Source organism: Microcaecilia unicolor, chromosome 1, assembly GCF_901765095.1.
Source record: "Microcaecilia unicolor chromosome 1, aMicUni1.1, whole genome shotgun sequence".
Taxonomy (NCBI): Eukaryota; Metazoa; Chordata; class Amphibia; order Gymnophiona; family Siphonopidae; genus Microcaecilia; species Microcaecilia unicolor.
The window spans coordinates 627,836,061-627,848,322 of record NC_044031.1 but is presented as its reverse complement, the minus strand read 5'-3'; the positions used below and the strand labels follow the sequence as shown (position 1 = coordinate 627,848,322).

At 44.1% G+C, this 12,262-nt stretch overlaps 1 protein-coding gene across 1 annotated transcript in view; it reads left to right on the top strand.

The window, feature by feature from the left end:
* The window catches only part of FAM183A (family with sequence similarity 183 member A), a 43,753-nt gene extending 36,751 nt beyond the window's left edge, over window positions 1-7,002 (top strand). The window contains exon 4 of the mRNA XM_030190258.1: window positions 6,600-7,002. Within this exon, the coding sequence (XP_030046118.1) occupies window positions 6,600-6,713 (114 nt within the window). The 3' untranslated portion in view covers window positions 6,714-7,002. The remainder of the gene's footprint in view (window positions 1-6,599) is intronic.
* Window positions 7,003-12,262: the final 5,260 nt, after the last annotated feature.

Genomic DNA, 12,262 nt, shown 5'->3' with positions numbered 1-12,262 from the left:
TTGAAAGAGTGTGGAGAAAAAATAGAAATGCCCAAACACTAACCACATGGAAAGAATCACAAAGAAAATACAAAAATGAGATAAAAAAAAATCCAAACGGAATTACTATAAAGCACAAGTTGGAACTGAATTCAAGGATATGAAAAAATTATACAAACTACTGGACAAACTACTAGACTCCAAACAAGTTACCATATCAAATACCAACATTCCATCAGCAGAAGAACTTTCCAAATACTTTAAAGAAAAAATTTCCAACATACACAAAACCATATCTCATGAAAACATTAACCTTGATACCTTCCTTGATGAACTAGACCCACACTCTGGAGAATATCCAGCAGAACGGTCTTTGTCAAACTTCACCCAGACTACAGACGAAATAGTTTCACAGGTAACCAGGAAATCAATAGAAATAAAACAAAATAAAACATGGAAAAGAAAATAAGATGATACCTTTTTTATTGGACATAATACATTTCTTGATTAGCTTTCGAAGGTTGCCCTTCTTCGTCAGATCGGAAATAAGCAAATGTTGGTAGATGACAGTATAAATGAGCGAAACATCAAAGCATTTCAGTGACAGTCTATATGCAGGGGATGAGTGAAACATGGACTAACACGGCTACCACACCTCTCTACAGGTACCAGAAAACTCTCATCTGCTCATTGTCAACAACGCATGTCCCAACTATTTAATGAAATCACCACCTGACCGATTCATTGCAGATCTTACATCCCATCTAAACTACTTGTTCCAACAAAGCTTATTCCCCAAGGACAAAAGCAACATTTTACTTACACCGTTACCAAAAGACACCAAGAAGAAATCAAATGATATCACCAACTATTGTCATGTGGCATCCATCCCACTGACAACCAAATTGATGGAAAGTATCGTAGCCAAACAACTCACGGAGTATATTGACAAATTCTCAATACTTCATGAATCACAATCTGGTTTCAGGCCCCTCCATAGTACAGAAACTGTATTGGTATCTCTTCTTGCCCCTCACTACCTCTCCACCCTCATCTCTCCCTACACTCCTTACCTAGAACTCTGTTCACTAGGCAGATCTCTCCTAATTGCACCCTTCTCCTCTATCGCTAACTCCAGACTCCGCTCCTTCTATCTCGCCACACCTTATGCCTGGAATAGGCTTCCTGAGCCATTACGTCTAACTCCATCCCTGGCTGCCTTCAAATCCGGGCTAAAGGCCTACCTGTTTGATGCTGCTTTCGACTCCTCACTTGTAACTTTTATCTTATCCTTATGTGTCCTTCTGTCTGTTCTTCCCATATCCTTTTTGGTCCTGTCTGTTTGTCCTGATTTAGATTGTAAGCTCTTTTGAGCAGGGACTGTCTTCTTCATGTTCAATTGTAAAGCGCTGCGTACAACTGGTAGTGCTATAGAAGTGATCTATAGTAGTAGTAGTAGGTGTTGTTGCCCCTCTACAAGTCATTGGTGAGACCCCTCTTAGAATATTGTGTTCAGTTTTAGAGGCTGTATCTTGCTAAAGATGTAAAAAGACTGGAAGTGGTGCAAAGAAATACTACCAAAATGGTTTGGGATTTGCGTTGCAAACCATACAAGGAGAGACTTTCTGACCCGAACATATATACCTTGGAGGAAAGAAGAAACAGGGGTGACATGATACAGATGTTCAAATATTTGAAAGGTAATAATCCACAAGCAAACCTTTTCTGGAAAGCGATAGAACTAGAGGACATGAATTGAGGTTTAAGGGGGGCAGACTCAGGAGTAATGTCAGGAAGTATTTTTCACGGAGAGGGTGGTGGATAAATAGAATACTCTCTCCTGCAGGAGGTGGTGGAGATGAAAATGTTAACAGAATTCAAACATGCGTGGGATAAACACAAAGGAATCCTGTTTAGAAGGAATGGATCCATGGAATCTTAGCAGAGATTGGGTGACAACACTGGTAATTGGGAAGCAAAACCAGTGCTGGGCAGATTTCTACGGTCTGTGCCCTGATTGGGACTGAATAGATATGGATGGGCTGGAGTGTAAATTTTAAGGGGCTTCAACACTAACTTCAGAAATTTTAGTACAAGAACAGTACTGGGCAGACTTCTACGGTCTGTGCCCCTTGCCAAATCAAACTCGGGTATACATATAAAGTATTGCATACCATGTATAATGAGTTTATGTTGTTGAGCAGACTGGATGGACCGTACAGGTCTTTATCTGCTGTCATAGACAATATTACTATGCTGCATCCTACTACTGCCTTGAGCAGGATACCTGATGCGATAGTCGGGTCAGGGAGACAGTGCTGCAGAATCTGTTTGGGGTCTAGAATCCAACTCCACTCTCCTAGTTCCATTTAATTCTGTTCCAGGCTGCACTCTCATTCAGATTGTGTGTAGTTTCTGTGTTATGTCCTTGCCGATGCAAGGTCCAATTGACCAATGTGTGTTGTTTTTGGTGAGCCTGGATGCTAGGGATTCTCCACTTGTGAGAGTTATAAGCCTGCTTGTCCTCGGAGAAAGCAGAGATGCTTACTTGCAGCAGGCATTCTCTGAAGACAGCAGGCTTTATATTCTCACAATCCTTCCCACCTCCCCTTGGAGTTGTCTCCTTTGTTATTTTTACTTAATTTTTTGCTATAGTATTAAACTGAGGAGACCACGTTCTTGCAGCGGACAGGAAGGCACTCGAGCATTCGCAGTGGAGTACATCTTGTGCACCACAAAGCTCTCATTTAGCTTTGGTAAATCCCAGACCATGCGATGGGGTTGGCATCACCCACTTGTGAGAATATAAAGCCTGCTGTGCTCGGAGAATACCTTCTACAGGTAGGTATCTTCACTTTTAAGATACATCGGAAGCAGAAAGCCTGCGAGGGAATCTGTGGGACAGTTAGATCACAAAGTGGGGCATAATCGAACTGGGCGCCCATCTTTAAGGGCACCCCGGCGAAGGGACGGGGCATCCCGTATTATCGAAACAAGATGGGCGTCCATCTTTCGTTTCGATAATACGGTCGGGGACGACCAAATCTCAACATTTAAGTCGACCAAAATGTTGAGATCGCCGACCTTAGAGATGGCTGACCTCGGTTTACGCAGGTAATGGAAACCGAGGACGGCCATCTCAAAAATGACCAAATCCAAGCCATTTGGTCGTGGGAGGAGCCAGCATTTGTAGTGCACTGGTCCCCTCTCACATGCCAGGACACCAACCGGGCACCCTAGGGGGCCCTGCAGTGGACTTCACAAATTGATCCCAGGTGCATAGCTCCCTTACTTTGGGTGCTGAGCCCCCCAACCCCCCCCTAAAACCCACGACTCACAACTGTACAACACTACCATAGTCCTTAAAGGGTAATAGGGGGCACCTAGATGTGAGTACAGTGGGTTTCAGGTGGGTTTTGGAGGGCTCCCATTTACTACCACAAATGTAACAGGTGGGGCGGGGGGGGATGGGCTTGGGTCCGCCTGCCTGAAGTGCACTGCAGTACCCACTAAAAACTGCTCCAGGGACCTACATACTGCTGTGATGGAGCTGGGTATGACATTTGAGGCTGACATAGAGGCTGGAAAAAAAATGTTTTTTAATTAGTTTTTTTTGGGTGGGAGGGGGTTGGTGACCACTGGGGGAGTAAGGGGAGGTCATCCCCGATTTCCTCTGGTGGTCACCTGGTCAGTTCGGGCACCTTTTCAAGGCTTGGTCGTGAACAAAAAGGGAACAAGTAAAGTCGGCCAAATGCTCGTCAGGGACGCCCTTCTTTTTCCCATTATCGGCCGAGGACGCCCATCTGTTAACCACGCCCCCATCCCACCTTTGGTACACTACCGACACGCCCCCTTGAACTTTGGTCATCCCTGCGATGGAATGCAGTTGAGGACGGCCAAAATCGGCTTTCGATTATGCCGATTTGGGCGCCCTTAGGAGGACGCCCATCTCCCGATTTGTGTCGGAAGATGGGCGCCCTTCTCCTTTGAAAATAAGCTGGAAAGGAGCAAAAGGGGCACTCAGGGAGGACAAGACCATAGTGGAGAAACTGAAATAATTCTTTGCTTTGGTCTTTACGGAAGAAGATATAAGAAATCTGCCTGTACCAGAAATGGTTTTCAAGGGGAGGAACTGAAAGAAATCTTGGTGAACCTAGAAAATGTACTGAGCCAAACTGACAAATTAAAGAGTAGTAAATCACCTGGACTGGATGGCATACGCCCAAGGGTCCTCAAAGAACTCAAGCATGAGATTGCTGATCTATTGTTAGTAATCTGTAACCTGAAGATTGGAGGATGGCCAATGTGACGCCAAAGGTTTCAGGGGTGATCCTGGAAATTACAGACTGGTAAACCTGACTTCAGTGCTGGGCAAAATAATGGGAACTGTTATAAAGAATAAAATTATAGAACACATAGACAAACATAGTTTAATGTTTCAGAGTCAGCATGGGTTCAGCTATTTAGGTGACAGTAAGGGCAGGGCTCCCACGCTAACCTAGCACAAGAAAAATAAAAATTATTGTTGTTGTGCTGGAAATGGCACACGCTGGGGGTGGAAACTACTACCAGGCTCCGGTGGTAGTTCTAATTTGGCACTTGTCAAAGTGGCGGTATGTGTACTTCTGCTTTGTAAAAGGAGCCCTTTCTGATTTATCTACCTACTAGTATAAAAGGCCCGTTTCGGAAAGAAATGAAATGGGCGCTAGGCAGGTTTTCCTCGTAGTGTGTGTGTTTGAGTGAGTGTGTGTGTGAGAGTGACTGTGTGAGAGAGAGAGTGACTGCTATTGTGTGTCACATAGAGATTGAGACGGGGTGCTTGTGTATCTGTGAGTGAATGTGTGTGTTTCAGAATGACTGTGCGAGTGCGTATGTTGGACAGAGTGAGTGAGAGAGACAGAGTTTTCTCAGAGATACAGTTTGTTTGACAGAGTCTGGTTTTCCCCCTTCTCCCTTCCCTCCCCATCCTACCTTTCCCTCCGTTGGCCTCCCCCCTCCTTTTCCTCCCTCCCTCTACTGAGTGAGTGAGTGTGAGCCCCTCCCCTCTCCAGGGTCCCCACCCCCATCTCTCTGGTGTGAGGACCCCCTCCCCGCCTCCTTTTCCCTCTGTTAAGCGTTTCTGTCTTCCTTCCATGACTTCCTCGTCCTCCATGCTTGCGTTATTGCAAGAGATCGGGCAGGCTTTCCATTCCGAAATACCGAGGGGGGTTCCGGGATCTCCTCCAAGTCCTCTGTCGTCACCACTGTGTGCACCGCCCCACCCTCGACGTCATCGCATTGTGATGCGAGGGCGGAGCTACATTTCTCTTTTTTTTTTGTTATTGCCTCGCCGGTACTCCTCCGTCAGGAGTTTAGACCTCCGTTTGTTTCTGTTTTTTGAAGCGCGATTCTTTTATGGCGATTGACCCACCCTCGACGTCATGATGTTTAGACGTGCTTGATGTCATGACGTTTGGACGTGAGGGCGGAGCTTACAGAGATGGAGCCTGAGCTTCAGAGGTTACAAACCCTTCACTGAAGCCACAGAGTCAGCTTCAGAACGTTGAGGTTGGTTTTTATTATATAGGATAGTTTCTTTGGCCCTGTTCCAGTGTTCACACACACTACTCACTTTGCAGGATTCAGCTGGAAGAATAAACATTGCTTCACCAAGGAATAGTTGCCACTTTCTGGGACAGGGCTTCCTTAGGTCATAAGGGTATTATTTATAATTAATTATAAAATACATTCTTTTGAAATCTGATGAGAGCGACTTTTAGTTGATAGTTATATTATCATATTTGCTTACATTTTATTATTCTTTCTAAACCAACAAAAGTTTGGGTACTGCTCCATTGAAACCACCCCCTCCTCTTTTCCCTTCAGGTCGGAGAGAGACACAGGGACAACTCACTTTTGAACACAAACAAACACACATGAACTAACAGATAGACATGTACATGCACACACATACACACGGGTTGGAAAGAATTTTGTGAGCCATGCTTCAGATACTTTCCCCGCTGTTTATTTTGATAGAATTATTGTGGGCAGTTTTCCTGTTTTTCCAAAGATACCAAGAAAAAGTTGTAAGTATCACATATCTATGTAATTGGTTAGGATGAAAGATTTAGAGGCCCACTGAGGCCAATCTTCTGATTTGCTTAAGTGATCTAAGGAAAGCAAAAGATAGTGTATAGCTAGAATTAATTTTCTAATAATGAAAAAATTCCTTCTTGACCCAGACTATGGTGCTTTTCAACATCAGTTCCAGAAGACATAATTGGAGTTTCATGACTGTGATTGCATGTCGTAATAACTAACTAGAAGTAAATGGTGTGGTGTTCAAGGATTGCGGAGATGACTTAAAGGCATCTGTCTTTTATAGTAAATGCATGGTTGTGATATGGAGGTTAACAGTGGTGTCTCCTCCTGCATGCCTGGAATATTTATCATTTTTATCCCTCCTTGATGAAGGTGGATTATAAAATTACACACATAATCAAGTTGAATCAAACTTTTTCTAAATGGTTTCTATAAGTTTGGAACTGTACACCATAGAAGAAGCAATTTAGGCATCCACATTTGGCCCTTATGGTTCTTAGTTTCTAACATACTCTCTGTTTGTATATCTTCTCTAGATAAACTTGGACCGTACTGACTGTCGGCTTAACTTCCATCGCCATAAGACTGAAATTACAGAATACATGGAAGCAGCATGGCGCCAGAAAGAGCAGAGCACAAACTTGCAGTAACACTGAATGTGGGGCTCTGTTTGGACATCCTCCTTCTCCTCAATGTATATGCAGCGCTGGAGGAAATTCCTCTTTGGATAGTATATAGTGACATGGAAAGATTCTAGCTATGGGAAGAGAAGGATGCATAGTGGGATTTATCAGCGCAGTTATGGTTTGAACAAAATTTGCATTGTCATGCCACAGCCTCTGTTTTCATTTCTTATAACATCTGGAAATTGTAGCAAATGTTACAAGCAAATAGATATAACAGGCTTAAGCTGCAGTATTAAAAGTACCTCATAGTAAATCTCATTTGTCAATAAAGCTAACGTCACAGTGTTCTCGAAGCTCCCTTTCCCTAATCTTATATCTCCAAAAGCTTAGCATACCCCTCTGCCTATCATCTCCTTTCTTACTTCATCAAAGCCCTCTTCTTGTAAGTTTAGACAGGATGGTAGCAGCAGAGAGCTTTCTGTGCTGGACACCTTTATCAATGGATACATGAGCCTTACACATACCTTAAGAGATGGAGTTAGATAGCAAATAATGGCCCAGCCAGTCTATTCAGACTGAGAATCATTCACATTAGGGATGTGCATTATTGTGATTTTTAGATTTTATTCCTGATTTTTTGGACAGTTCACACATTTGTTTTAATAAAATATTCTTATTAAACTTTATATTATGAGTTTGTAGACCGTACAGGTCTTTATCTGCCATCATCTACTATGTTACTATGGGGCTCATTTTCAAAGCAGTTAGAATTACAGAGTTCCATAAGTTACTATGGAGCTCATTTTCGAAAGAGAAAAACATCTAAAAAGCGGTATAAAGTAGCACCTGTGAGAAAACGTCCAAATCAGTATTTTCGAAACCTGTTTTACAGACATTTATCTATACAATTCGTCTGCAGTTCGTCCAAATCACAAGGGGGCATTTCAGGGGTGGGATTGGGGCATTCCTAATACTTAGGACGTTTTGCAGCCATAATGGAACAAAACAAAAACATCTAGTAGTGAAACTTCAACGTTTTGGTGTAGACCTGTTTTTAGAATGAATAATGCACAGAAAGGTGCTCTAAATGACCAGATGACCACTGGAAGGAATCAGGGATGACCCCTCCCCCCCAAAAAAAAAAATGTGTATGAAATTATTACTTACCATCTCTATGACAGATTCAGATGTAATGACCAGGTCTAGTAGAGCAGCATGCAGGTCCCTGGAGTAGTCTAGTGGTGGGTGCAGTGCACTGTAGACAGATGGACCCAGGCCCATATCCCCCCTACCTGTTACACTTGTGGAAACTGTGAGGCCTCCCAAACTCATCAGAAACTTATTATACACACATATAGGTGCCCCCTTCACTCATAAGGGCTATTGTAGTGGTGTACAGTGGGTTTTTGGTGGGTATTGGAGAGCTCAGCAGACAAGGGAGCAACTGTGAAATGTGTACCTGGGAGCATTTATATGAAGTCCACTGCAGTGCCCCCTAGGGTGCCCCACTGCTCTCCTGCAATGTCTGGGGAACCAGTCTACTACATCACAATGGCTTGATTTTCTACTTTTGCACTTGGACCAAAAAAATAAATGTTTTGAGCACAAAACATCTAGAAAGTGGGCATGTTCAGAAAAAAAGATAGATGTTTTTCTGTTTCAAAAATGACTATCCTGCTTATTTTCGAAGGAGAAGGCCGCCCATCTTCCGACACAAATCGGGAGATGGCTGGCCTTCTCCTAAAGCCGGTCAAATCAGTATAATCGAAAGCCGATTTTGGCCGGCTTCAACTGCTTGCCGTTGCAGGGCCGGCCAAAGTTCAAGGGGGCGTGTCGGCAGTGTACTGAAGGTGGGACGGGGGTGTGGTTAAGAGATGGCTGGCTTCGGCCGATAATAGAAAAAAGAAAGCTGGCCCTGACGAGCATTTGGCCGACTTTACTTGGTCCCTTTTTGTTCACGACCAAGCCTCAAAAAGGTGCCCCAACTGACCAGATGACCACCGGAGGGAATGGGGGATGACCTCCCCTTACTCCCCCAGTGGTCACCAACCCCCTCCCACCCTAAAAAAAAACTTAATTTTTTTTTTTTTGCCAGCCTCTATGCCAGCCTCAAATGTCATACCCAGCTCCATGACAGCAGTATGCAGGTCCCTGGAGCAGGTTTAGTGTATGCAGTACACTTCAAGCAGGCAGACCCAGGCCCATCCCCCCTACCTACACTTGTGGTGGTAAATGGGAGCCCTCCAACCCCCCCCCCCCCCAAAACCCTCTGTACCCACATGTAGGTGCCCCCCTTAATCCCTAAGGGCTATGGTAGTGGTGTACAGTTGTGGGGAGTGGGTTTGGGGGGCTCAGCACCCAAGGTAAGGGAGCTATGCACTTGGGAGCAATTTGTGCAGTCCACTGCAGTGCCCCCTAGGGTGCAGGGTTGGTGTCCTGGCATGTGAGGGGGACCACTGCACTACAAATGCTGGCTCCTCCCACAACCAAATGCCTTGGATTTGGCCGGGTTTGAGATCGCTGCCATTAGTTTCCATTATCGGCGGCCATCTCTAACGCCGGCGATCTCTAAGGGCGGGCCAAATGTTGAGATTTAGCCAGCCCCGACCGTATTATCAAAATGAAAGATGGCCGGCCATCTTGTTTCAATACGGTCGGGTATGCCGCCGTACAGGGCCGTCATTAGAGATGGCTGCCCTTATAGATGGCCGGCCCCATTCGATTATGCCCCTCCACATTGCCCACTTGAATTTTGGATGTTTTGAGCAAAATATTGACTTAGATGTCATATCGAAAATGCCCCGCTATGTAACTTTGTAAGTCTAAGTGCTTTGAAAATATGCTTCCACACAATATGTATTATTTTCTAACATACATTAATTCATAGGTTATTACACATTAAGGCCTGCTTTTACAAAGTGGTGCTACCGATTAGTGGCGCACTGAATGCAAAGAAGCCCATTCAATTCCCATGGGCTTCTTTGCATTCAGTGCACGCTAATTCGTAGCATCACAAAAGGAGCCCTAAATCTCTTTAGCATTTATTCCATTTGAATATCATAAGCAGCCATTACACTACCTCAAAATTAGAACCCAGCAACTCCTCTATTCTCCACTTTCAATTTTAAAAAATGGCTGATTTTATTTTTTTAAGCTAACTCACATTGGTAGTCTGTCTCTTCATAGCTGGGTACTTTTCATCCCATAGATGGACACACTTTGTCCCATTTTCTCTAGACAAAAGCTGAAGACACGGGACTTTGTCACATTCGGAGCATCAGAGTAAAGGTTGACAAACAAAAGGTATGTGATATATTTTTGTGCCTATGAAAATATTTTGTCACAACTCACTGTCTTATACATTTGCTCTCTTCCCACCCTGTTATGTATGCTCATCTCAGGTCACCTTTGGCTTATTTCACCTTACACATCCATATTTTATCCATGGAATTATAACATGGGTGCTGAAACACATGTGCTGTAATCACATACTCAAATTTTGAAAGATCATCTTTTTTTTTATTTACTCTTTATTTGCACCATCAAGAAATAACAAACAATTCTTTCAACTATATGAAACCTTCAGAACAAAATTAAAACTGAATACCAAGCACAATAATATCACAATGAGATGGTACATTTTTTTGTTTTTTAAAACCTTCCTTTCTTCCTCTCGTCTCCCACCCCCGTCTTATGGTACTATAACAACCCAGATGACTCAGTACAAAGCTATAGGTTGTTTCTTCTCTGCAGCTGACTTTCAAAAATAGGACTACTTCCTATGACATGTGGAAGGGCATTTTCGACATGGCGTCTAAATCCAATTTTGCACGTTTTGTGAAAAACGTCTAAAACTCCAGTAGTGAAATATGGCTATTTTCAAACCAGAAAAATGTCAAACTTTTTGTTTCAAAAACGGACATTTGCTAGATGTTTTTGTACTCAGTGTATCTATCTTTTAGGACCATTTTTGGAAAAAAAAAAGTCCAAGGGCACAAAAACAAGGCATTGGGATGTATGGGGTGCTGGGGGCACAGCATTCTTAGTAGACTGGCCACACAAACATCCCAGCAGAACTGTGGGGCACCCTAGGTGGCACTGCAGTGGACTTCACATAAAAGTTCCTAGGTACACATCTCATCGTTACCCTCTTATATTGTACGGTGAGCCCTCCAAAACTGATTGTACCACTATACACCACTTCAATAGCCCATAGGCCTGTAGGTGTCACCTATATGTAGGGACAGTCAGTGGTGTACCGAGGGTGGGGCGGTGGGGGTGGTCCACACCGGGTGCAAGCTGCAGGAGGGGTGCAGAGAGCGGCTGTCGGCTCCACTGGTCCTGCTCCCTCTGCTCTGCCTGTTCCGGGGCAGAGGGAACAGGGAACCAGCGGAGCCGACAGCTGTGCGGCTGCTCCCAGCAACCCAGCAGGTAAGAAGAATGCATCTGGGGGGGTGGGGAGTTGGAGATGATGCACCGGGGGGATGCTGCACCCGGGGGTGGGGGGGGGGGAGGGTGCGCAGCAGCCATCCACCCCGGGTGGCTACTGACCAAGGAACGCCACTGGGTATAGTAGGATTTTGGTGGGTTTTGGAGGCTAACACTTGTCACCACAAGTGTACCAGTTCGAGTAGGATATGAGCCTGAGTCCCCTTCTCTACAGTCCACTGCACTGACCATTAAGCTACTCCAGGAACCTGCCTGCTACTCTAAGAGGACTGCCCATAACATCTGAAGCTGTTATAGAGGCTGGTATGTACTGTTTCTTTCACATCTTTGGGGGATGGGATGGGCTCACTGACCACTGGGGGAATAAGGGGGGTCATGCCTTAATCCTCACATTAAACGTCATCTGCCATTTAGACGCCCAGTCTCATAAGGTCCTCTTGTAATTTTTCACAATCCTCCCGCAATTTAACGACTTTGAATAACTTTGTGTCATCAGCAAATTTAATTATCTCACTAGTTGCTCCCATCTCTAGGTCATTTATAAATACTACTTACTTATCATTTCTACTACTACTTATCATTTCTAAAGCGCTACTAGATGTACGCAGCGCTGTACACTTGAACATGAAGAGACAGTCCCTGCTCGACAGAGCTTACGATCTAATTAGGACAGACAAACAGGACAAACAAGAGATAAGGGAATATTAAAGTGAGGATGATAAAATAAGGGTTCTGAACAAGTGAATAAGGGTTAGGAGTTAAAAGCAGCATAAAAAAGGTGGGCTTTTAGCTTAGATTAAAATATGTTAAAAAGCAGCGGTCCCAGCACACACTTATGTTCTTTCGTTCAACCAACCAGATGAGCGGTCCTCTCAAAGTTTGTCACAAATTAATCTGGATCATCTTTCAGTACCGTCTTTGGTAACACCAGAACTGGAGTCTGTAGCCTGGGAACCTGTAGTGCTTGTGCCACTTGAAGAAGGGAATTCTGATGAGTTTCCAGAGATCTCTTGGAAGCCTGTTGTTCAGCAAAAACAAAAACAACCCCCCACTTTCTACTGTAGAAATGTTTTTTAGATTTTTTTTAGATATACAATGTGAAGTGGGGGGAATAGCCTCAGATG